The 27,649-nt window shown below is 43.6% G+C and overlaps 1 protein-coding gene across 7 annotated transcripts in view; it reads left to right on the top strand.

Moving 5' to 3' along the window:
- Window positions 1-20,786, top strand: part of ARFGAP1 (ARF GTPase activating protein 1) — a 30,595-nt gene extending 9,809 nt beyond the window's left edge. The window contains exons 7-14 of one of the 7 annotated variants that reach the window (XM_083146762.1): window positions 382-493; window positions 1,144-1,200; window positions 9,243-9,275; window positions 11,729-11,761; window positions 12,738-12,794; window positions 13,282-13,329; window positions 16,319-16,395; window positions 16,674-20,786. In XM_083146762.1, the coding sequence (XP_083002888.1) occupies window positions 382-493; window positions 1,144-1,200; window positions 9,243-9,275; window positions 11,729-11,761; window positions 12,738-12,794; window positions 13,282-13,329; window positions 16,319-16,395; window positions 16,674-17,016 (760 nt within the window). In that variant the 3' untranslated portion in view covers window positions 17,017-20,786. The remainder of the gene's footprint in view (window positions 1-381; window positions 494-1,143; window positions 1,201-9,242; window positions 9,276-11,728; window positions 11,762-12,737; window positions 12,795-13,281; window positions 13,330-16,318; window positions 16,396-16,673) is intronic. The other 6 variants (XM_083146764.1, XM_083146763.1, XM_083146766.1 and 3 more) reach the window with 6 other exon arrangements.
- Window positions 20,787-27,649: the final 6,863 nt, after the last annotated feature.

The following is a 27,649-nucleotide window of genomic DNA, read 5'->3' as shown; positions in this document are numbered from 1 at the left end:
TGTACGGGGCTTTAGAGGATCCAGTCTATTTTAGTGCATGGGACAAATTTCCTGATTTTATTAGTGTTACATTAGTGTGGTTAGAACACCGCATGCACTATCATTCTCCAACAGAATCTGCTCTCTGCCCAATCCATTATGTAATGAGCCTTTTACTATATAGAGATGGGTGGTCCTTTTGTTCCCATATACAGGATTTGCAGCTAGTTTGGTCTAAATGAACGGTGTACTCCTGTTAGCTGTACCAATACACCTGATAGTACTGACTTTCATCTCCACAATATTAGAGATTGAGTTTTTCTGCACTGCATGGTGCAGTGAGCGTATTATTCATGTTATTTTGGTGTTGGTACATCTTCCATGAAATCTATTGTTTTCCAGTGGCAGTGGGGGTGGAAACCAGGAGAACCGATACGTTGGCTTTGGGAACACAGTGAATCCTCCAAAAAAAGATGATGATTTCCTGAACAATGCAATGTCCTCTTTGTACACGGTATGTTAAGATTTTTCAATCTAAGTTTATGTAGTGTAATGGAAGTTGCTCAACGTCTCCCTTTTCCAAGGTTTCTCTGTAATAATGATCTGTTTACATTTAAATGTAATTTTGATAGTACACTTAAAAAAATAAAAATAAATTGTCCCTTAGCTTTTTTCCCATTTTACTGGGTGAAGGGCTTTCTTATATGTATCATTACTGTCTATAAAATAAAGACAGACTCATGGTGCCACGATTATTGTTGTAAAATCTAGGGCCTATTTAGATAATATTTTTGGTTTAAAATAGGGTACCAGAAATATTAAGTATAACCCCAAACTACTATGGAGGGATCACTGCACATTTCGTCATATCTGCTGCGGTCCTCCCATTCTGACAACAGCTATCAGATTTACAACCTAGCCCCGGCAGCTAATGCCATCTATAGCTCATTGTCACCTAGGAATTACACTCTGCAGACTTTTTTGGGAGAGGAATCTGTAGGATCTCTCACCACTACTGCATGCTTGCACATGCTCCAACTGATATTGCATACACAGCTGACTTAAATAAGGCATTGCAGATGCATTCGCATACTTTTATTGACCAGAGTCCCTGTGCACCTGAACTCGACAGTATGCGAGAATTTCCTTTATTTTCCCTTACAGGGTTGGAGCAGTTTCACAGTGGGAGCCAGTAAATTTGCATCTGCTGCCAAGGAAAGCGTAAGTTACCTATTGCTGTCACCTACTGGATTGTTTTGTATGTGTGTTGTTTTGTTGTGTGCTCTATGCTACATGTATTTGGAGTGCTGCCGGCACTCCAGAACAAAAATGAAAAACATTCTAATGGCTCAGGAGCACTACATGTTTTTTCTTCTTCATTCTCCATGGCAGCCACTACTCTGGGTTATTCCCTCTCTTTCCCTATGTTTAGACAGGTAGACTTCTAACTCCGCCCACCTTGGGTATATAGCTGCCTCCTCCCTTTCTCCTCCAGTCTTTTTCCTGTCTCTCTAAAGTTTTAGGCTAGGTAGAGGTAGGTTTGTTATTTTCACAGGGCTTACCTCATTGTTATTACTGGTATTCGTCTCTGCCCAGTCGAGCCGGTCCGGGTGGCTCCCAGGGGAGAAGCAGAGACTCGGCAGGCAGCGCCCTGTACAGAGCTCCGGAGAAAGGAGGTATTAAGATCCTCCAAATCGGCCATGCTGTCCGGCAAAAGGATAAGGCTGAACGGAGGTTCAGCTCCGTGAAACGTGCAGGTAATGAACTCGCGCCGGAAGTGACGCACCGGGTCCCTTCACTGAAGGGAAAATACCGGAAACGCCGGCTTGAGCAGCAAAAACACGCAGCAGGTCCCTGTACTAAAGGGGGACGGAATTCGGAGCTGCACCGCAACGGAAGTGACGCAGCGGCGTCCAGGAAATCAGACTGCGCAGGTGCAGCAAACCAAATACAGCATAAATGGCACTGGTTTCAAAACTGAGACACAGCATTTTCGTGTTGCCAAGATGGAACAGGACCTGGAAGCCAATCCTTCTCCCCCTAAGCCTGTTACTACTGCTGAGAGGTAAGTCCTCATAGAGGACACTTTACTACCGGATTTCTGTTAGAATCAGATAGTGATAGGGTGTTTTTCTTATATATTTTAGTGTGTCCAAAGCTTCAGGAAAGAGGACTGCTAAGTCCAAGAATGTACTTAACAACTGCATGTCATGTGACAAGGAATTTCCTATAGAGAAAGGAGTCAATTTATGCAAGGAATGTAGAAAACCTCCTGAAGTACAGCCTGTAGATTTGGCACAGTTGATGGACTGGATCAAGAGATCTTTTGTCATTAAGGATCTGCAAGGCACTAAAAGAACTATGTCACAAACTAGCCTGGATTATGATTGTGATTCAGATTCTCTGGTTGTAGCAGCTGATGATACTGATGGCTCAGAAGTGGAGTCTGGTGAAATTCCTGAAAAGGAGAGCTCATTTAACCTTGATGGTGTAGAGAGTCTGCTTAAATATATTTATAGAGCTATGGACTTGGAGGAGACTCCTGATTCTCTCTTTGAAGATAGAGTAGCCAAGACCAAAAACTTTCCCGTACTTAAAGATTTGATGGTTGATCAGTGGCAAAATGTGGTTAGAAAATTTAGTAATTATAAAAGAGTAGAACGCATTTTTCCTATTAAGGATGAAACGTTCTATAAATATTGCAGAGTACCTAAGGTGGACGCTGCAGTGTCTGAGGTAGTTTCTAAAACTACCATTCTCTTGGAAGATGGAGCCAATCTGAGAGATAGTATGGATAAGAAAGTGGAGGTCGCGCTAAAGAAGTTATGGAAAAAAGAGAATGAACCCGGATCACACTAGGTGATTCGGGGTCAGGTGCGCCTGACCTGAGTTGTTTTTCCTAAGCAGCTGCCCTGGGACAGGGTAGTTAGTCCTGTTCAAAATGATATACAAGAAAACGAGAAAAAAGGGGGGTGTGCAGCGCTAATAAATTGCTGTTAATGTGCAATAATTGGCAAAAAAAAATGAAAATAGAAGATTGGTTAGATCTAGCACAGTTTAATACAATTTCTAAAATGCAGAGCCAGAAAATACCAGCTAAAAACAATAAACCATGATGGATTATAACTATAAAATCATCATCTCACCAGACCGAACCACATAGAGGTGAAACCCGGAGAGTCCCAAGTGTCCAGAGGATGTGCACTGGTGTCACCCACTTAATGGTGGCGGTGATCCGGAATGTCCAAATGCTGTTACTGGTACAATTGCCAAGCTGCAATATGGAGGGAGGTCACAAAGATGTAGATGCCAGGAGTGGCCCAAGATGGCACGAATCACCAACTCCTGTCGCCAGATGTTGTAGGCGTGGTGTCCTCAACCTCTACTATTGTTGCAGAAGTATTTGTAATCCAATGGATGGGGTGGCTGGGGGGCCAGTGAAGCTGGTAATGGTCCTTCCGGGCAATATAAAGGATAATTTCCTCAAAGTGGTTCCCCTATAGAAGTGGTGGGGTTAGGTGAGGCAGAAATCCTGACCGGTTTCGCTGCTCCAGGCAGCTTTATCAAAGGATAACTGACACATGGTGCATTCTGGTTTAAATACCATATCACATGGGTCATGTGACCAAACCAATTAGATCAACCAATCTTTAAAAAATATATAAAGCAACGCTAGAGTAGGAGGCAAATGATGCTGGAGACATATATACTAAGATTTATACAATAGCTATTTATTCAAAAGGTGTATTAGGGAGAGTTAAATGATTTTTCAAAAAAACGTGCCAACAGTATATTCATGGGACACTTCCTGTGTCCTGTATAGTTGTCATGGTGACCAGGTCAGAGACGCTGCTCATTGGATGAGACCTGATCTGTTTCCGGGTTAGCCCCTCAGTAATAGATTGCTGGCTGTATGCGGTGGACTCGTTGCGTCCCCGCAGACACAATACTTCCGGGTGGCGGATATTCTCTGCCACAGCCCGGGGAAGGTTAGAAGACGGGACCCGGTTCACTTCCGGGTTCGTAACTGTGTGCGCTGTACGTGGCCGTATCAGCCGCACTTCCGGGTGACATATGTGCTAAAGAAGTTGCATAATACTTCTACTGTATCTTTAAGAGCTGGTGTGGCGATGGCATCTACCTCAAGAGCCTTAAGGGTATGGAGTAATAATATGGCCTCAGATATAGATGAGAAGATATCTAGGCAATATTTACTAAAGAATTTAAATATCATGCTAAAGGCCATAGATTTCTTATGTGAGGCTTCACTCGATGTTGTTGAATACTCTGCCAAATCCATAGCGGCCGGAATTACAGCAAGGCGGGCCATTTGGTTACGAAGTTGGGCAGCGGACGCGAACTCCAAGAATTGCCTAATATCTCTACCCTATGAGGGAACATTATTATTTGGCAGCAAACTTGAGTCCATCATACAAAGAATGTCAGGAGGCAAATCCGCCAAACTTCCTCAAGATAAGGTACAGAGGTCAATCACCTAAACAAGGGCTGAAGGAAGCCAGAAGTTATAGCCATACGGGAGATATAACACAGGGGCCACGAGACAGTCCTTTCGCCAGTCCTCCTCAAGAAGAGGTTATAGAAGATTCTGACAATTATGGTGCAAGGATCATCCCAGTGGGAGGAAGATTGAAGAAATTTATAGACCAATAGAGAAGAACAGTGCAAGACAGATGGATCCTGTCAGTACTCTCTCAGGGGTACAAACTAGAATTCGAGAATGTACCATTAGGAAGAAGATTTGTGAAATCAAGAATTCCGACAAAGTCAGAAGAAATACAGGCATTGAATCAGATAATTCAGGACATGTTAAAAGCAAGGGCTGTAGAACCAGTACCAACTACCGAGAGAGGAAGGGGATTTTATTCCAAGCTCTTTCTTGTACAAAAGGCGTTTAGGTGCTTATCGAGCAATTCTAGATCTCAGGGACATAAATGCATATATAAAAGCAAAAGTTCCATATAGAAACCTTGAAGGCCATTCTCTTAGGAATAAGACAGTGGGATTTCCTGGCATCGGTGGACCTAAAGGACGCCTACTTCCATGTCCCAGTTTATACAAGAGACAGAAGATACCTCAGGTTCTATGTCCTAGGTCGGCATATACAATTTACATGTCTGCCATTCGGCCTATCGGCCTCACCAAGAGTTTTCACAAAGGTGCTGACAAGTCTAATTGCAGTTATAAGACTACAAGGGATAGGGATCTGCTCTTATCTAGACGACCTATTGATTTCAGGAAGAACTCAGCACGAGGTGAAGAAGGCCTTACAGATCACAACTGCAATACTACAAGATCACGGTTGGCTAATCAACAAGGAAAAGAGCCAACTAGAGCCCCGGCAAGAAATCCTATTTCTAGGAGTGATTATAAATACAAAGAAACATGTAGTATACTTGTCGCAAGAAAGGTGCGAAAAAATCCAGGTTCTAGCCGCTTTGCTTCAATCACAGAGGAAGACTTCTTTAAGACAAGTGATGCGCCTCCTCGGAATGATGTCATCGGCCATAGATATTGTTCCATGGGCAAGGTGGCGCATGAGAAGTCTTCAGAGAGAGATATTGCATCTATCAAGGATGAATATGGATCTGGAGTACAAAATAGAGCTAAGCCTACAAGCAAGAAGATCTCTAGGATGGTGGCTAGACCCACACCTGGAAAGGAGAAATACTTCACTGAACCAACCTCATTATACAATAATAACAACAGATGCCAGCTTAACTGGATGGGGAGCACATCTAGAAGAAGCGAGTTGCCAAGGAAGATGGTCTCATCAAGAACAAGAGATGTCCTCAAATCAAAGAGAGATGAGAGCAGTATCAAGAGCTTATAGAACACTTCCAGGGACGGATAAGAAACACACACTTAAGAATACGTTCAGACAATATGACCATAGTAGCATACGTCAATCGACAAGGAGGAACCAAGAGTGTGAAACTATGGGAAGAAATATCAAATATACTACCATGGGCAGAAGAAAATCTCTTATCAATATCGGCGCTACATGTGCCAGGAAAGGACAATATAATAGCAGACTCCTCAGCAGAGAGCAAATTATACCAGGAGAGTGGGAATTAAATCAAGACGTCTTCATAAGAATAACTAAGAGATTTGGGTTCCCGCAAATAGATTTAATGGCAACAAATCGCAACAAGAAGGTAGAAGGCTTCATGTCAAGAAGACCATTCACAGGTACAGAGGGAATAGATGTATTTTCCCTGAAGTGGGAATTCAGCCTCGGTTACGTGTTTCCCCCGTTTCCCATGATTGCGAGGTTACTGCGGAAGATCAGAGAAGAACAGGCCAGAGTAATAATTATACTGCCATTCTGGCCAAAGAGAAGCTGGTTCCCGACGGTACTCAAGATGTCAATACAACAACCATGGAAACTACCGTTAGTTCCCAGTCTTCTTCAACAGGGGCCGTTATTTCACCCGAATATAGAGACTCTGAGTTTAACGGCGTGGTTGTTGAAGGTCAATCCTGACAAGGAAGGGAGTCTCAGAACAAGTAGCACTATTTCTTATGAAAGCAAGGAAAAAGGTGTCTTCAAATATATACTACAAAATCTGGAGAAAATTCATTGAATGGGCACAGAATTATCCAGAAGATATAAGACTCGGGACTTCCTGCATCTTACAATTCTTATATGAGGGGTTTGTTAAAGGTGTGGCAGCATCAACTCTAAGGGTCCAGATTTCAGCATTATCAGTGTTCCTAGACAAGAGATTATCAGAAGATGTACTGATAAAGAAGTTTGGCCAAGCACTAAAGCGAGAACGCCCTAGAATCAAGGATCCTATAGTTTCTTGGGATTTAAATCTTATTCTCAATGCATTGATGGTGGCGCCATTTGAACCACTGGAGCAAGTAGCCATGAAGTTTGTCACATGGAAAGTAGTTTTCCTTACTGCCATCACCTCGGCTAGGAGGGTTAGTGAGTTGCAGGCACTCTGGTCAGAACAACCCTACTTAAACATTCTTCCAGACAAGGTGATGTTAAGAACAAATCCCAGCTTTAGACCTAAGGTGGTTTCCGAATTCCATCTGAACCAAGAAGTGATTCTTCCAGCCTTCTTTCCAGAACCAAAAAATGAAGAGGAAAGGAAAATGCACATGTTAGATATGCCTAGAGCCATCTCTTTGTATCTGCTGAGGTCTGAGAAGATCAGAAAGTCAAAACAATTATTTGTTCTCCATGCAGGAGCAAAGAAAGGAGAACCAGCATCCAAAATTACTATATCTTACTGGATCAAGGAAGAGATATCATTTGTCTACAAAGAGAAGGGTATGAAGATACCTGAGAAGCTAAGGGCACACTCTACAAGAGCCATATCGACATCATGGGCTAATAGAGCGCTGCTCTCAACAAAGGATATTTGTGCGGCTGCAACATGGACATCTGTTCATACTTTTGCCAATCATTACAATGTAGATGTATCTCCGGCCCATTTTGGGAAGGTGGTGCTTCAACAAGCCATGTTGTAATTTCTTTCAATATATATTTCAAGCATCATCTGTGTTGAGTTTTTCTTTATTGTCCCTCCCGATTTTATGCATTGGTACATCCCAGAGTAATGGCTGCCATGGAGAATGAAGAAGAAAGGTTTTAATTATACTTACGATAATTCCTTTTCTTCTGAGTTCCTCCATGGCAGCCTATAGTTTCCCTCCCATAAAAAAAAAAAAAAGTGGTGTTAGATATAGAGACACTCAAAGACTGGAGGAGAAAGGGAGGAGGCAGCTATATACCCAAGGTGGGCGGAGTTACAAGTCTACCTGGGTACTTGTTTCCTATCTGGGCGCCCAGGTTTTCTACGTACGGCACCGTAATGAAATCGGATCGCATCGGATTCGGTACTCGATGATGTACGATGGCATACGATGCGATCCGATCCGATTTTACATTGGAATCAATGTTAAATGGTCCCTGAGACCCGATTTTACATTGATTTCAATGTAATAACCCCGCAAACCCACGATTTGTATAGGAACCCCCCCCTGATGGTTTAAAATGTGCCTCCATTGTTAACGCCACCCCAGTATTGACGTCAACTCGAAGCGTGGCGAGCGGCGGCGGTACGCGTCCTCCGACTTTTTCATACCCCCACTATCCACGTCGGCGTGGAGTTGAGAATAGAATAGCACGGCGAGCCACCGAGCCCGAAGCGTGGCGAGCGGACGCGGATACCTGTGAAGCCCGCGAGGGGACACGTATACCTGTGAAGTATCCGCGTCCCCTCGCGGGGCTCGCCACGCTTCGGGCTCGGTGGCTCGCTGCGCTGGAGGTATGAAAAAGTCGGAGGACGCGTACCGCCGCCCCTCTCGGGGCTCGCCACGCTTCGGGTTGACGTCAATACTGTGTTTCTGTGCAGATGTGACAAGGGGAGGGCTTTGAAGGGTTAATAAATACAGTAGTGTTACAGATGGCCTATCCTATGGGCCAACCATAAAAGCGGGAACGAAATCGGATCGGATCGCATCGTTCAATATCGTGTATGTGCATTTGTGGTATCCGATGCGATCCGATTTTTATACGGTGAATAGCATGGTGCGCAATTAACTTAGCGGGCGCCCAGATAGGAAACAAGTACCTCTACCTGTCTAAACATAGGGAAAGAGAGGGAATAACCCAGAGTAATGGCTGCCATGGAGGAACTCAGAAGAAAAAGAATTATCGTAAGTATAATTAAAACCTTTCCTCACATTAGGAGGATAATATACGCATATATTGTAAGTAAATGGGTGACTTGATTTAGTAATGTTGGCTGTCTGCTCTCTATGGAAAATTCAACCTGCGCCTTTTCCATTAATGTCAGACAATGTGACTATAACCTCTTGTTCCTGGTCAACATCTGACCACACTGACAAGACCAGCACTAGTGGCACTGGAAGTTATTTGGTGCTTGAGGTCTTATCCTTCTCTTGGTTTGTGAAGGATCATCACTTCTTACTAGGTTCAGTAATTGACAAAGTGTTGCATAAACCATTCATTATCTTTGTTATACAGTACGAGTCTGTGTAGTCATTGTGATTCGGTGCATTTCCTCACACAGAATATCTTGCTGAAGTAGAGCATATATTTATTAAGGAAGTTCAGTACCCAAAATGCTTAAAATGACAGTAAACTTTTGAATGGAAAAAAATCAGGTGCTTAGCCTTCTGTCCAGGATAATGTGTATGGTTTATGGTGATTACATACTTTGTGGCTTGCTCACAAATGGTTTCTGTTGTGTTTTCTTTAGGCCACCAAGTTGGGATCTCAAGCAACACAGAAGGTAAATGCTGAGTGACTTTGTATAAGATCAGCAGGAGATGAACGGCATACTAGTAGAGCTGATTCAGGTACTTATATGTTAGTTGAGCGCCCACTAAGCTATTTGCTTAGTTTTACGCGTCCCCTCGTGGGGCTCGCTACGCTTGCCACGCTTCGGGCGCACTATATAAAATCAACGCCACGCGGACATGGGTAGTGGGGGTATGAGCGTACTAACTATAGTGGGCGCCCAACTAACATATAAGTACCCTGATTCATTAAGTGTGCCAAAGTTTTACCAATACATCATCCTATTTTTGAACTGTAGTCATCTTGCCAAATCTGTTTTTAGTAGGGATTAACATTGATAATTAACAATCAATAATTAATCACTACCTATACAAAGTTCCCTACAGTGTTTTTGTTTTTTTTGGTGCCAAGAAGCTGAGCCTAGCACCGCCTCTTCACCCCAAATGACGAAAACTTTGTCCTGATGACTAATAGAGCAGGGATGACCCTTGGTGAGCCACAACCATTGATGGTTGAGTTGATAGTTTCATACCATTGAAGTTAGGGTAACCTCACTGTTGGCTACCTCTTGGTTTCAGAATCAGGCAGCCAGTTGCTTTATCCAAAACACTGCCATCTGCTGGCATAGAGTCAAACTGCATCTTTCTCACACATGCACAAACAGAAGGTAGCAGACTAACTGTCGAAGCTTTTGCTTTGAACGGGCTTACTAGTTCATCATATCGGCACAAATTTATTGTGTCTCACGCTTACTGTACTTTATGTATAGGTGCAGGATAATGCGCTGTATGCCTTTTATAGGTAAAGTTATGTTAGATTGCTAAAAGTATATAAAAAGGAACAATTATGTCCGATTTTTCCCACATTTTCCAAAATTGTTTTACCCTGTACATTAACATTTTAAAAGTTTAGTGCTTACACTTTTGTCTTTAATAGACTATAACCATAAATTACAAATAGTAGGGGAATTCAATTAGCCACTATTCCTTTTTTTGCGGTGAATACCCCATTTACCGTCTTTATTTATTTAAAGGCAAGTTATCCCCTCTTCTTTTCTTTTTTTATTTTGTGCAAAAACACGTGGACCTGGGACCTTGTCTCAAAACAGTTATTGGCATTTTGGTTCTCCTGCCTTTTGACAGGTGAAATAACTGTGATAGTGCCGGCTTACGGAGGTAATTGAGTTATCCTACTGGGGATCAATTAGATGTGGTAACTTACCTCAGCTAATTGGGCTAATCTTTGCTGCAGTGACAGGAAACAGCCCCTTTGGCATGCCAAGTCAATAGAATCCTATAGGCTTGGGCATTTTTTTTTTCTTGGGCTTTGATTGCATCTGGTCACAACACAATGCGACGAGGATGCACAAGAATGTGCTAATTAATTTGATATGACACTTGTACAGATGTAGCGGGTCTCATCTTGCCGGCGGCCCCCTCGCCGCCCTGCCCGTCTCCCTGAAGCGGAGACGGGTGGGGACCCACTGCCCTGCCGCTGAGAGACTGGGCCGCACATGAGATGCACGCGCTTCCCAGTTTTAATGGAGTCCGTCTCTGCCGACGCTTACCAGAAGGGAGGTTCTGGCGGGCGCCGGGACTGAATGAGAGGGGCTCCATCTGTATATCTGTGTCCAACTGGAGTACTGAATAACTCTCCTTCAGACACAGACACTCTTCCCTTGTGGTGGTCCACTACCCCCATGGAGGGAGAATAGAATAGGTGGCGAGCACAGTGAAGTTTTGTTTTGTCTGTATACAGACTGTAACATACAGTATACAAGTGTCATAGCAGTACCCTTGTGCATCCTAGTCTCATTGTGTTGTGACTACGATTTTTTTGGCAAAAAGATGACTGACGTTGACTGAGCTTCACAGGACCTGGAGGCTCACTCACAGCAGGACTCTCGTGCTGCATGGCATATTGAAGCTAGATGTATTACCACACATTTGTACTATGTTTGTTAGAATTGTGATTAAAAACACACTGTGGTTGTTTGACTTCTCCTTTACTGGTTACAGCTCCCTGCTTGCAGTTCTTTGATACCAGTGGCACTTTATGTAAATCAGAGAGAGGAGATGCATTTAGATCTTGTCCTATTGTTTTGAAAGAAAGCTAGCCCTTGTAATAACTTTAGGGAGAAGTAAAAAACTAAAAAATTTAAGTCTAACATTGATATTCCTGTGGGGGCTGCAATGAACTACGATGTTTACCATGGTATTTTATGAAAATCCGTTCATTAATGTATATCTGCTAAATGAATATGCTGACTTGTCATGAATACTGCATTCTGCTCACAGAACTTTTGCTCCACTGTGCGTATCCAAGTGAAAAAATGGGTTTTATAATGAAGCAAATTTCCCATTTCCTGAAAAAACAAAGTTTTAGTTAATATTGATACTAAAGGTAGTTTCTTCTTCCGCCCTCTTCATCGCTGCCCATGTGCAGTTTTGGGGAGGTAACAAGCACCCACCGGACTCGGTAATCCCAGGCATATCTCTGTGTGCATGGTCTGTGTGTGGCAGTCCGGTGCTGTTGTGATGGTTTTTTTGTCCTGCCAGTTCCTTGAGGCTACCATCCCATTCTGATCACGTAACCCTTTCCTCTGCCGAGCAATGCAGGCCTGTTCTGTCATAGGGCCTTATTCTAGTTCACTCTTTCTGCCAAAATTCTTCTTAGATGGACAAAACCATGTGCACTGCAGGTGGGGCTGATGTAAAATGTGCAGAGAATTAGATTTGAGTGAGTTATTTTGTTTCTGTGCAGGGAAAATACTGACTGCTTTATTTTTTCACTGCAATATAGATCTCACTTTGAAGTAAAACCCCACCCAAATCTCCAAAACTCTCTGCACAAGTAACATCTGCCCCACCTGCAGTGCACATGGTTTTGTCCATCTAAGAAGGATTTTGTCAGAGAGTGACCTAGAATAAGGCCCATAGTGAGAATGTTGTTGTCAAAGGTCATATATTCCATTTTACAACTTTTTTTTATTCTTTTGCACCAAGTCAAATTATCTTCTTACTTACCCATTATTTTTATTCCTCTACTCTTACCCTTACATTTTCACCTGTCACGTCCAAGTGCTCCTACTACTGCCCCAAACCTGGACAAAGGCCAGGAGCCATATAGCAAATGAATATGACATGTGCACAGTCTGCCCTGGCTCCCTAACAGCTCTTGCTGACTTTCAGTTGAGTGTCTGGCTCCTGATTTCTGGATTATACTATTAACCTCTGTTCCCTCCCGGTCCCTTCCCTGCTTTATATATCCCTTTGTCCTACCCTGATTGGCCGTGTCTGTCATATTCATATGCACATATTGTCATCATTACTCTAGTTTGAATGAATGTTTGCTTACTTTACATATATGATCACTGCATGTTCTATCTATTCAATTTCATGTGAACCTCCTCCACCTCCCCTGACTCCTCCCCTGTTCTTTCTTTCCTGGATAGGCCTGTGAGCTAGGCCAGACAATTAATGAAAATGTTGTCAAACCAACTCAGGAGAAGGTAACTTCATGGTGTCTTAACTAGTTATCTGCTGAGATTAACACTGCTGGTTCTGTGGCTCAGCGTGGTGATTAACATTCACATATCTTGCTGTTTCTCTGTGTCTAAGAAACTTGTCCACTCTCAATTGATCCACACTACCATAATCTGTCCTCTGCGACACTTTACAGTATAATGAACTTCTGCTTTATTTGTTGGTGTCAGTGGAACCATCTTTTCACTACCTTTTGTCTGCTGTTGTCTGTTTCTCAATGGCTTCCTGGCAATGTGGTGCTTAATTGTGTTCTTTATAAAGATCCCACAGACTCTGGATAAATCCTGATCTTGCATGTTGTACTTATACTGCATCTTTCTGCTACTCTTATCAAGGAGAGCTCCATGCACTGCTTCACTATTGCTGGATCATAGGTGACATTCCCCACTGCCTGTCCCCAGCCCTCTGAAAGCTCATTGTTCCCCATGCCCCCCCTCTTCCTCCATTTAATAGGTAAAAGAAGGACGAATACTAGAAGATGTTTCCAGTCTTGCAACAAAGGTAGGGGTGTGGTGTTGGCATAATGCAGGTTGTCTCCATACCCAAGGAGTCTCTGGGGTACCCATTCTTCTGCATTGAATCAGTGCCCTGGTTAGGTCATTAGCAGGGAACAAAGCTGTACTTACTTTTTGAAGGCAAAATAGTATAAAACAAATTGTTTGCAGCTCATTATCCCTATCTGCTGTACCCTGATGCCGACCTTGGGATGTGGAGACAGCTGGCATGCCATAATGTTCTTATAAAACCCTTCTCTAACCAGTTGATTTTTGTCCCCTGTGCTTAATGCTTTCCTTCTCTGGACATCATGGGGGTGAGTTATCCCACCCTACTCATACTTCTGGAGCCTAAAGCTGGGTACACATAATATTGTTGTTGGGGCTATCACTAAAAAAATGGGTACTTGTTTCCTAGCACGGCGCCACCGATTTTTAATTGTATGCAATCGGGTCGCAAAAATCTGGTCAATCGCATTGCATGCAACCAAATCGCATGCGATGCAATCGACCCGACCGAGACGATTTTTTTTTTTTACATTGGATCCAATGTTAAATGCCCCCCAGACCCCATTTTTCATTGTATGCCCTCCCCATTGTTAATGCCACAATCAACGTGAACCCGAAGCGTGGTGAGCGCAGCGAGGGGCGGCGGTACGCGTCCTCCGACCTTTTCATACCCCCACTATCCACGTCGGCGTGGAGTTTAATTTTATACAGTGTGGCGAGCGCAGCGAGCCACCGAGCCCGAAGCGTGGCGAGCGAACGCACATTGCTTCACAGGTATTACGCGGGGCTCGCCACGCTTCGGGCTCCGTGGCTCGCTGCGCCACACTATATAAAATCAACTCCACGCCGACGTGGATAGTGGGGGTATGAAAAGGTCGGAGGACACGTACCGCCGCCCCTCGTGGGCTCGCTGCGCTCGACACGCTTCGGGTTGGCGTTCATTGAGGGGTGGCGTTAACAATGGGGGGGGGGCATTTCACATACAAATTGCCCATCAGGGTGGGTATACAATCAAAAATCGGGTATGGGGGGGCCATTTAACATTGGTTCCTATGTAAAATCAGGTCCATCGCATTGGTCGCATCGCATGCCATTATAATGGCATGCGATGGACCCGATTTTACATTTGCCGGAAAACCTAAAAAAAAAAACGAAATCTGGTCGGTTGGGTCCCAATAAGCGACGTGCTAGGGAACAAGTATCAAAAAATGCATAGTTTGTACCCAGCTTAAGTTTTTGTGGTGCTATAAAGATCCATTAAACTGTCTGATAAAATATATGTTTTAGTTACCAAGGATATTTGAAGGAATTTTTGGGTTGCTAAATTCAAAAATGATTTTTTTTAAATTGTCTCTTTCTTGACGTAATGGATACCATTAATTGATACCATCAATTAATTGGAATGAATTAATAGGAAACATAGCCATAATGTGGGAATATAGTCAGTGATCATTGTAGAACGTTTCCCCATTGTATAAAAGGGAGATCAGCCATTGGTAGTTGAGTAGTTTGTTTTGAGTTTTCACAAATCTAGCAAAACAGATGTTGTTTTTTCTTTTTTCAATTGGCAGCACAAAGTTTCCACAAAATCGCTCTAGTATGACTTGCAATAAAATGACTGTTGATCAGTGCATGGTGGCATACACATGGGGCAATTTTAGCCCATTTTCTAAATTTAAGGAAGGATTGCTCCATGTGTATGCCCCCGAGTGAAGGCGATTCGCAGTACCATGCGTCGCCATCGCCTGACTAGATCTTTACTCGTGGGGGATAATTTACTAAGATGGTAGTTTTATTTCACATGGGATGTTGCTATGGGCAACAAATCAGATCCTGTCTATTATCTTCTCGAGGGTGCAAAATAAATAAGTAGATTCTGATTGGTTGCCCATAGCAACATCCCATGTGAAATAGAACTCCCTTCTTAGTAAATTTCCCCGTTGTAGTCAAGATCTAGTCAGACCGACAGTGTTCTCACACAGTTATTAGACTTTGTTATTTGAATATAGTTTAAGTTGTATTCCAAAAAAGAATTGCTCATATTCTGTGTACTTCGATCTCCTATATACTGCAGGGAGCCTTTGGCTACAGCTTAACCATACTATAGTTGTGTCATGAACCTCTGTGGGGAGATAACTTTACTAAGATGTGTATTCTACTTCACGTGTGATGATGCTATGGGCAACCAATCAGATCCTGTGTACTATCTTCTAGAGCAGGGATGGGCAACAAGCGGCCCACCAGATGTTAATGAACTACACATCCCAGCATTCCTTGCATCAGTTTCACCTTGGCCAAATAGCAAAACTAAGGGAAGGCATGCTGGGATGTGTAGTTCATCAACATCTGGAGGGCCGCTTGTTGCCCACCCCTATTCTAGAGGGTGCTAAATAAATAAGTAGATTCTGATTGGTTGCCCATAGCAACATCACATGTGAAGTAGAATACACATCTTAGTACATTTTCCCCATTCAGTACTAGTGTTAGTAAATCCACTTGTGTAGAAGATAATTATTGCTTTGAAGCTAAGCTTGACAACTTAAAGACCACATAGGATCTGTTAATGGCGTTAAAATAAAATGTTACTTTTTTTCATTGTGTTTATTTAAGAAGAACCATTATCTGAAGGCAAATATTTTGTGGTCTGACCATATACTCAGTGTCATTGGTTCATAGTGTGTTTCATAAGACAGCATTTTTAGACTTCTTCAGTGATGTCATCAGTTCCACCAAATGTATTGGCTGCTTTCCCATGAATATATGTTCAGCCAACAAAATGGCTGCCTCCACTCTAGAAGACTGATAAACTACAGTATAAGCAGCTTTTTAAGAAATTGACTAGATTTTTCCACGTAAGAATAAGAGTTTTTGCTTAAATGAGCCGACATGATAATTTGAGCCTTAACCTAGAAACATCCACTGTATGTTTAATACAAGAGCCTGTAATAATGAACAAAAGTCAATATAACACCACGTGTCTTCTGTAGGTGCAGGGTGTCGGTTCAAAGAGCTGGAGAGATATGACAACATTTTTTTCAGGGAAAAGTGAGGACTCCACTGAGAGGTGAGCAACAGCCTGTCCTCCCCACATTGTATTCTGTTTGTGCATGATGTTGACTCTCTATGGACATGTAAATGAGCATGTGTATTGCATTGATCAGGTATCTGTATTGGTATACCTTGTGGGAAACGTGCTTAATAACATAAACATACAGACAATGAATGTGCACAATTTAATAATGGGAACATTTTGTTACTCTCTCTCTGTAAAATCTATTTCTCACCCATACGCCATCTTGTCTCATTTTTATACCTCTGTTCTTCATCTTTCCTCACATACAGCTCTGCTGCAGGAGAGGGTTACCAGCAGGAAGCTGGTGACACCTATCAGAATGCCACCACTGGAAAATCCTTTTGGGAGACGTTTGGCAGCTCTGAAGAATTAAAGAAGCCAACACAATCACCAAGTGGGGACAGCTGGACCTTCCCTGAAAATGCCACAGAGAGAAAGAGCTCTGACAGCTGGGAGGTTTGGGGGTCCGGCACCCCCTCTAATAATAAAAACAGCAACAGTGAAGGCTGGGAAAACTGGGACAGTCACTGGGAGGGTGAAGGGAAGGGGAAGAAAGGCAGCCAGAGCCAGGCACCTGCTACAACTGATGGGTGGGATAATGCGAACTGGTAGTGTAGGGAGTGTGAGAGAGGATTATGGGGAGATCCCTGTTTCCAATAACCTAAAACAGTCCATGTCAAAGATAATTAAGTGGTATCTCAAGACGCTCTGGTACCAAACATGATCACTCTTGTTGCTGTCTGTCTTTACAGAGCAAACATAATTCATAGTCATCATTGTACTGTACCTTATGTTAATTGGAAATATGGGGCTGGCTGTATCTATTCAGGATTGGTGCTCTACAGTGGGTCTTCAGTAACGAGTCACAATTCATTTGTGTTTTATACAACCATCTGCTCCCTACTCCTAACAGCATGGCCCGTCAGTGCTGCCTCTGTGTACTTTCCTCTGTGCCAGCATGTATCTCTTCTGTGTGTGGTGACATGAAGGAAATGTACGAGCCTGCTCTCCATGCCATTGAAATTTTATTTCATACTTTAATGTATAGGTGACTCGGGTGATTTCAGTCCTAATAGCTGGACGATTTGTGTGGTTTTCGGCCATGTTTCCCAGTGTATGTCAGTCCAGCCCTTAACATATTGTGCTGCTGTGTTTTCTCTCCTTCATTTACTGCCTCAGTACCTCAGGTACAGTTCAATCTCCATTATGTTTACCAGGTAATGTCACTTGCTTCATGTTCCCCACACAACAGTTTGAGGGTAGCATTAATGACTGGCATATTACAGTATTTCATGGAGGCTAAATGATGGACACAATACTGTGGCCCACTGAAATGTTACTGTGTGTAAACATAAGGGGGCTTGCACTGTCGCAGTTGGCTTGCAGGAGGAGGTAGAGAAAAAATTTCTGTCATTGCTGTCTTATCAAATGACCCCCCCCCCCCCCCCCAGTCTTATAAATTAAACGCTAGGTTATATTTTCAGATCAATATTTTGATAAAATTCTAGCTGTACTGTTTGTTTACAGATTGTGAAATATGTACTATATTTTATGTGTCTAGCAGAGTTCTAAATAAACCCTTTGTATAACTAGAGTTGATGTAGCTCTCCAGCTGGGGCTTTGCTACAACTCCGAGCGTGCTCCGGGAGTTGGAAACATCTGCAGAACATTCCATTAATATATACAGTATATATGTTCAAAAGTCTAACGGAGAAGAGGCTTTTAGTCTAGTCTGTAAATCTATGTATACTGGCATCTCCTTGCATTAATAGTAACTTGTTACGCTTAACCCCCTCTACTGAGGGGCAAATTGACTGTGCAATATGTTGCTGGCCTGTCAGGATTTTTAGCTGTGTATTTGGATTAGTGTGCATGGTGTATGAAATGATCACAGTAGGCCTCATTGTTTACTGTTCCCTTTTACCCATAGGCGGGGAGCAATTTTATGCGATGAGCATTGATATCATAGCCAGTGTTATGTATGTTTGTATATATAAAACATATGCCCATATTTCAGAATGAAATAACTCCTGTCATCATTCTTAAATAAATTGGATAGCCTTCCTCATTTTAATTATGGATGTATTAAATTAGATCTTATTATAGCCCGGGTATTCATACCCCAGATGATGGGCTGTATGTGCATTTATACCCGTTCACTGAGCACCAGTGATACCTCTGGAACAGAAATTTGGATGGGGATTCAGGCAACAGAAAGTCTGCTTCCACAGTGTGTAAGTGCCCTTCATGTATGCTCTGAACTGAGCAGGAAATATCTATCAAGTGTCTCACTAAGTATGAACTCTCATATGTACGTATGTATTGGAGTCACTGGTATATACAAATGCTATTGTGACAGATCTGCCAGTTTGCAAGGAGTAAAATGACCCTGATAACATTTATTTTATGCAATGTGCCCATAAAGTGTCTCTGAATACACACACATACATAATGTTAGATATTTATAATGCTGTTTGTTTCTATTTTTGCTCTATAATGTATATACGTGTCGTATGCTTTGCTTTTCCTTATTTCCTTTTGTACTTTCTCCAACTTTGTCATTCCACAAAAAACATGGTCATACCTCATATTGTGAGAACCAGTGTGCTATGTGATAAAGCATATTTGTTTCTATTTGCATTTTAGTAATCATTATTATGAATAGGACATAATATATTGGGGGCACTGATTTCTTCAAAAATAAATAACTAAAAGCCGGAATCTGCCAAATCCAGGTCCTGCTGCATTACAGAATATAGTGATTCATGGTGCAGTATGCGTTGGCCTTTTATTTATTCCTATTTTATTTACAGGGCCTTCTTTTGCATTGTTTGACTCTGCCAGGTTCATCATACTCTCATGCCAAAGAGCAGCATTTCATATGCAAAGGGGGGTATTAATTACAAATACACTAGTACATTATGAGAACAGTATTCAGCTTTCTTAAAGGACAACTCCAGTAATATTTAACAATAACCCTCTTCCCAACAGGCAATAACTTTGTTGGTGAGCTATTGCCAGGAACCGCCTAGTGGCTACCGCTTTACACAGAAAATCCTGGAGCGGTACAGAGACTGAAATGAAGAGTTTCCGCCCACTAATTATACTTTGAGAAGTAAAGCCCCGTACACACGGGGGAGATATATTGCTTAGCAATACATTGCTGAGCAATATATTGCCGAGCAATATATTGCCCAGTGTCTCCTTTTCATCAGCGACCAGAGATGGTCGCTGATGAAAGGGAACCTCTGCTGGCGGTGCCACAGAGGTAATCAGCTGGTCGCAGGAGCAAGCTCCTGCGACCAGCGATTAAAACGGGAGCTTGCACCCGGCGATTTAACCCCCGGGGCACACTTCCATCACTGGCAATATGGTCGCCTGCGACCATATTTCCAGCGATTTCAGCTGCTATCCGCCCCGTGTGTACACAGCTTAACCATTATCTGATGGCGTGAGAAGCTCCCAAACTGCTGGTATTCTTTGAATTGGACTCAGCAGATCTAGAACAGGGGGTGTGGGTACTGGAAGAATTATTTTAGAGTTATTTTTATAGACTTCTTTTAATACATGCTTGTTAAAATCACATAATTGATTTATGGTTACTGGACCTCTTTTAAATTGATGACAGCATGTAATGTCCAGAGGAAGCCCAAATCAACAAGGCGAGGAGAATGTCTGGAATTACTTTGCCATCCAATTGAAAGTGGTATTTGGGGCAAAATACTTAACTGCAATTGCATTAAACATATAAAATTTGTCCTATAGATCCTGTTTATTTCACCACCACCATTGTATCCTGATGTTTTCCCATAATTTTTACCTGTCATGTGCTATCATTATTGTAAGGAGACTGTCGTCATTGTTTCCTGCACTCAGTGTTTGCAGGAAATGTGTGAGCAGAGTGCTGGGAAAAGTAAAATGTGTCCATTATTGGTGAGTCTCCTGTCTCTGCCACAACTAGAATGGTGCCATCTAGATCAGGTTCTCCCTTCAAGAGGAACAACTATGTACATTGGTGCAGTAGCTCCAACTTGCACAGAAAGGAAAAGGTCTGGTCGCAAACACATTTCATTTGTGATGCAGTCAGTTTGTGCTACCTGTGGTTAATAAAGTGCTGATACATCTATTTATTTGCTAGGCTTTGTGTTCCGAGTGAATTTTTACTGTGAATGCATTTGAATTGAGGGCTGCAAGGAGGTAGGGGGTAACACGCTGAATATTTACCCTTCAACCCAAATACCCTCATTTGGTGCCTGCATTTGTGTATGGAGTGCTGTATCTCAGTGTGCCCATTGCCATGATTTTAGTAATTGCTCTGCTGTCACATTCAGAGCTTATGTTTTCCAGGCAGAATTCAATTGAAAATAAAACCCAAACAAGAAGCAGTTTCCATGTGTCTTATTTAAATGTGGAACACAATCCCTAAATCGGTGTTGTGAGGTTTTCACTAAAATAAATGGAATTAAAAACTACCCAATTTTTACTTTCAGATTTGCTTTGGCTAACTTCTCAAGAGAATACTAACTGATACCCCTTTCACATCGCACTTTTTAAAACGGTATATTGCCTTTTTTTTCCATTTTAAAACGTTTAAGGCTGCAGTGGGAAAGTGCCAGAGTTGATTTACCGGTTAAAGTTAACCGGTATTTCAACAAGGTTAAAAAGCAGAGTCCTACACGTTTTAAAGCCGTTTTTTAGGCAGTGTGAATGGCTCTATTTCAATGGCTTGAAACGTGTCCCTCGGGGGTTAAACGGGTTGAATGTTTGAATGGTATTAAATGATTTTTAAACGGTGTTCACCTGCAATGTGAAAGGTCTCAAGGCTCTGACCCGTTTTAAAGTCCCATTTAAGAATACCGTGTCATTACCCATTTCTGCAATGTGAAAGCTGCATAATAGTCCACCTTCAGATTATTAAATGTATTGGTACTCTTTACCTAGCACGGCGCCCATCGCGGGAATAGAATAGTGTGGCAAGCGCAGCGAGCCACCGAGCCCGAAGCGTGGCGAGCGCACGCGGATACCTGTGAAGCCCGCGAAGGGACGCGGATACCTGTGAAGCCCGCGAAGGGACGCGGATACCTGTGAAGGTATCCGCGTCCCCTCGGTGGCTTGCTGCGCTCGCCACACTATTCTATTCTCAACTCCACGCCGACGTGGATAGTGGGGGTATGAAAAGGTCGGAGGACGCGTACCGCCGCCCCTCGCGGCCTCGCCACGCTTCGGGTTCGCGTGGATCGTGGGGTGTCGTTAACAATTGTGGGGGACATTTCACTGCTCAGGGTGCCTATTTGGGCTCTGTGGCCCATTTAACATTGTTTCCTATGGCAAAATCGCGGGCATTGAGGCATTGAACTGAAAAATCGCGTCCATTGAAAAATTTAACATTGATCCCTATGGGAAATAGTGGGCATCGCGTCGGTCGTGTCGCACCCGTTACTGTAGTGCATGCGATGCCCGTAATTTTTTACACCCGATGACCGCGATGGACATCGTGGGCGCCGTGCTAGGTAAAGAGTACCAATGTATTTCTTTTTGTATGTGTTTGTGGGTGTGTGTCATTCAACAATTGGTATTAAATACATTGGATTATATTTCTGATGTTCTTTTATGCTTTTTGGTTAAATCATCAAAAAGTTATTTTAATTTTTACTAGTATCTAGCATAGCTCTGCTATTTTCTTGGATAATATCAAGTAACCAGCTTTATATATAACCAAGGACAACGAAAATTAACGATTATGACCAGTTTTAGAAGTAGTGAATAGAAAAAAAACATCTTTTAATCACTATAATGAAATCCTGTTTTGATACATCAGGCATTAAATCTACACAACTTTACACATGCATTGTAATAAATAATACAATCATTTATCTGAATTAATTACAGGGTTGACCATCTCCTTCAGGGAGAAAATGCTCTGTTCCTGGAATCCCATGGTAATGTATGGTTGCCATCACCTGTGGTGAAACACCTTTCTTATCATTTACCTAGCTCCCCACAGGTGATGGCAATCATACATTACCAGGGATGTCCAGGAACCAGTGGCATAACTAAGGCTCAGCAGCCCAAGCCATTGTGGGGGGGAGCCAGCAATATGTGGGCGCAGTGTCACCGCACAGTACCTGTGAATGCAGGAGCTGGAGGCAGGAGAAGAATGCCGGGGGCTGAGTGTTGGCGGCTCAGCAAGGTATGCAAAGTGCTCCCTTGCTGAGATGAGATGTGGTGCCTGGCTGCTGCAGCCTGCACCCGTCTGTGACTCTGACAGCAGCGTGGCCAGCTTCATACAGTATATAATGATCGCCCTCTCCTCCCGTCCCTGCCACACTTCACTTGATTTATACAGACTGTGGCAGGCTTTACAATCAACCCAAATCCTCACAGTAAAGCATATTACAGTGAGGCTTTAGATTGATTATAAAGGCTGCCACAGTCAGAGAGTGAGCTGAAAGAAATGACTGAACTTCCCTGTGTCCAGACTCCGGACAGTGACACCTGCTCCTGAAGCTTGCCAGGTCTGAAGTTCTCTAAATTGTACTGTGTGTTTAGTGGGGGAACAGGCAAATAAGGGATAACTTTGATGGGAGGGACAGGAGGCATAATTGTTATGGGTCATAGGAGTGATGATAGAGATGGGGGACAGGAAGTATTACATACCTCCCAACAGTCCCGATTTTAGCGGGACAGTCCCGATTATCAGGGCCTGTCCCACCCGCGGGCGGCAGTGTCCCGTGGTGTGGGGGGGCTGTTGGGAGTCCCCCCTGTCAGCTGCTAAGCAGTGGGGAATAAAAAAAAATTCTGCAGGGTGGCGCAATATTTCTAGTTATGCCATTGCCAGGAACAGCATTTTCTCCCTCATGTAGAGGGTCAGGTAGGCAACCATGATTAATTAGGAGGTAATATGACTAGATGGGAGTGTTATATGTTGTCAACATTTATCCTGTTAACATGCTCAACCCAAAAGTAATTTTAAAAGGCCAAAGTCAATGAAGCAATCTTACGGAACATGTATTTGTATAAATTATTGATGTCTATATTAATGTTAAGTAGCATTTGTTTTCCACTAAAACTGAAAATACATAAAAGTTGCCTAAATATAATTTTCTAATTTATTCATCCGCAGTTTAAATCGGCAGATGTACTAAGCCTTGTAGAGTGATAAAGTGTTTGTTTGAAAAATGACAGGAGCTGATTGGTTGGTAGTTTCTATCTCTTTCCATTTTATCACTGTCCAAGGCTTTGCACATCTGCATAAATGTATTTGCAGGGCATGATGCACTGCTTTGGAGGGGTCTCTTCTCTCCTAATTGCCAGTGGCTAGATCAGGGTTGCAGTAATCGTTTGTTCCAGGTTTATCTACTCCCTGGGGCCCTGATGCAGGCACAAGACAACTTTTGGCTCTTTTGATTTTCTGTACCAGTCTGATGCCCCCCTGTGTGTGTGTGTGTGTGTGGGGGGGGGGATCTGTGGCTGTGCGCAGTGTATCGCTGGGTTACCAGTCAGCTGAAATTTATGCCTGTTCGTAATTAATTTGTACTTTATAGATTGAAATGCAAATTAACAAATGCCACCCCCACCATGGCCACGTTTGTGTGCATGGCCATGAAATGCTGGGGATCTGCACCGGAATGCCCCCTGCCTGTCAGCCACCTGGTGCACAGCCAGCGAAGGCTACCCTTCGCATGGTCCGTACACAAGGGGACCCTGAGCACAGTGTACCCTGCGCATGCATGGTACATCCATGTTCAGATAGGCTGCTAATTCGCATCCTTCCAACCAGGTCTGAATCGGGCCCAAAGTATCTCTTGCGGCATTTCTGCTGGCTGAGGACTCACTACACACTAGGGAATGTGTCCTATGTCACTCACTTGGCTCTACTGTCCAATGTGTTTCTCCTGGATAGCCAAGCTTCCTTGGTTAATAGATATATCCTAAAATAAATGCATAAAACTGAATGGGCTATATTAACAAAGCAGCTGCTTTTGTAAACCGGCTCCACCCCACTGAGAAGCTGCGGCTTGGTAATTATAGCCTGACCTTAATTTAAAAGCAACACCAATGTTAAATGCAGAATATTCCATGCTTTGCACTTAATATTATAGTTACTTAATTTTTTAGGTCAGACCTATCGAGAAGCTAGAAGTTTTGTACATGTATTCCTTAATATCAACATTACATTTGCATCTAAATCACAAGTGCAAATTTGCTTAGCATTCAGTGCTGGCAGCTTTACTGCTGCAGTAAATTATAATAAATGCATCTAGTTACACCAGCACATGCACCTTTTGCAGTGAGGACGTAATTGCTAAGATCCCAGTACACAATTCATACAAGACTGATACCCCTTTCACATTGCAGCTAATTACCAGGTACAAGCTGTTTTCTTGCCAGTAAAGGCCGCCATACACTATCGGAGGAATCGGGCCGTGAAATCGGGCCAAATCGCATGTGCAGACATCCCATCCGACCCGATGCGCGGTCCCGTGCGCATCGGGTCGGATTCGGGAGGTCGGACGGGCTGCACATAAGATTTGTTAAATCTTATGTGCAGCCCAAGGCGGGCAGGGGACGCAGCGTATAGTACGTGCGGTGGAGGGAGCCGAGCGGGGGACTGTAAGCAGGGAGCTGGGCTAGAGAGGCAGTGGGCGCACTATCCTGGGCGGGGGGGGGGGGGGGGGGGAATGCCGCAAATAGATACTTCCAGGCGGTGAACACCGCAAGGGTATCAGAGACAGAGACCGGGTAGCGTAGGGGAAGCAGGGCACATAGAAATTAATGGACAGCCAGTAATTGGCTGAGAGCTCTCTGACTGAGAGAGCTCTCAGCCAATCACTGACTGTTAATTCATTTCTATTTCCGCCCGCTGCTGCCCGGCTTCCCCTACGCTACCCGGTCTCTGCTCTCTGGTCCCCTCGCGGAGTTCACCGCCTGGACCAGTGCGCCCACTTCCTCCCCTGCCTGGCTCCCTGCTTGCAGTCCCCCGCTCGGCATCTGGCTCCCATGCCCTGCTCAGCTCCCGGCTCCCGCTGACAGCAGCTCCCTGGGGGGACTGCATGTGATAAATCGCATGCAAAACCTGGCACATCAAGTGCCAAATCGTATGTGACCCCCCCCCAGGGGAGTTGTCAGTAGATTAGGTCCGACTTGTCCTTCGGACAAGTCGGCCTAATGTATGGGGGCCTTTAGACCTGGCAATTAGTGCGATGTGAAAGGGGTTTCTGGTTATAGCTAATCAGTAGCAACACGTCATTCTGAACCAGGTAAAAAGCAGAGTTCATACTGGTTCATTGCTGTGCAGTGTGAACAGGTCAACTGACCCGTTGACATTATGGAGGAGGCAGTGCCAGCTGCCTCCTCCCCCACCCACACACCATCAAAAGATGTTAAGTAGCTTACATTACCATGCATGCTGCATACCTCCCAACTTCTGTCCGTATGAAATAGGGACCGCGCGAGTGTCTGAAAAGGGGCGGGGCGTATGCAAATGAGGGTGCGGCTTATGCTAATTAGCCACAACCTCATTTTCATACGAGAATAGACACTGTGCGCATGCGCACAGCGTCTATTCTACTAGATTGGGGGTCTCCCAACTGCCACCCCCCCCCCGCAGCGGGACAATGCCTGCCGCGGGTGGGACAGCGGGACAGGACCCGAAAATCGGGACTGTCCCTCTAAAATCGTGACAGTTGGGAGGTATGATGCTGGGAAGGAAATGTAGGGGAATCTGACATCCAGTGATGTCAACTGCCCGCCCCCCACGCCATGGCCTCATTAGCCGACTCCTGCCCGCTGTCCTGGGTGTGTGCACTTGGCAAACAGTCTGCATATGCACAGAAATGCACACATAGTCACCACTGGTCCCCGTGTTAACGTATTCTGGTTGCCCACAGGAATAGTGCTGCTTATGCCTGTGCTCTGTCACACTGACACACTACCCACGTGACCTTAACCTGCAGTCTACATTCTATCCCACGAATACACTCCCTTCCCCTGCGGCCTGACCTCTATCACATTTACACATTCCCTCATCTTGTGTCCTGAGCTCTATGGCCCCCTTTCCCTGCGGCAGGGTTAGAATGGCTATAGGTTACACAGAGATGATCCCTGGTGAGACCATTACACTGCATTGTCCCTATTCTATCTCTGCAGTACAAGCAACTTTTGCCATCCAGGGATGCTGCCATTTTATACCTCTGGTGCTGCACACGTGGGGCCACTTCTAGAAAATTTTCCAGGGCCCGTTCAGTTCCCAATCTACCCCTGTGTTAATTCAAATATATTTTAGCAGCCACACGCAATGGAAATATATTTGTTTCTGCGTGAAAGGGTAACTACTGGCTGCATTTGCATGTGATCACAGACATGTGGACACCTTTATTTTTTACATTACATATTAGCATTTTGTTAGGACACTTGTCTATAAGCTCTAAGTGGCAAACTAACCCCAGTATTTTTTGGGTATGCAAAGCCACCAATGATCAGCAGCTTTGACCAATTAATTTCAAAGGGCAATAGAATTTTTTTTTCTTTTGAAATCCATTGGTCAAAGCCAGTGATCAGCAGCCACTTTTTAAACCCAGCTGCAATCAAATCTGCTTTTGCCAATATGCAAATTAGCTAAGTTTTTACAATTGTTTTTTTTTTTTTATTAGCATGGAAATTTTATTAAGCTCCTGTGGGCTGGATTTATCTAATAACGTTTGCAGGGTATTCACAGCATCAGCACCCAGATGTGGTTGTGATGCTGTCAAATTTACCAAGCTCCAGCAACCAAAGGGCATGAGCAGGTAAGGGCTCCTCCTTTGGATGGTTTCCGAAACGCGTTAAGTGTGCTGTTTGCTGTGGACTCTTGTATCCTGAAAGGCTGATCTGGACAGTGGGGACCCCCGGCTGTGGCTTCTTATTCCGGACTAAGGAACCCAGAAGGGAGGACTTTGATGACATCACCCGCCTGCAGTTTGCCTTATGGAACACTTGTCTAATGCCTTTTAAAAAGTTTTATTGTAAGTGCAGTATATGTATTAATTTTTTTAAAACTTTAATGACCTGCACTATGCTGTATTCTATTGTGTCTCCCCTGCTTATTCAATAGGGGAGCAAAAGAAACTGTGGAGTACACAGGATTGTGATTTGATCACCAATTTGTCAATTTGGGTTTGATATTACCTTATGTAAGGTTTGATTTACTCTGTCACATAGCTACCTGTGAGCGCTACTTTTTAAATTCACTACTTCTATCCATTCG

Source organism: Crinia signifera, chromosome 6 (genome assembly GCF_055691185.1).
Source record: "Crinia signifera chromosome 6, ASM5569118v1, whole genome shotgun sequence".
Taxonomy (NCBI): domain Eukaryota; kingdom Metazoa; phylum Chordata; class Amphibia; order Anura; family Myobatrachidae; genus Crinia; species Crinia signifera.
The sequence above is the reverse complement of the archived record's forward strand: the minus strand, read 5'-3'. Positions and strand labels throughout refer to the sequence as shown.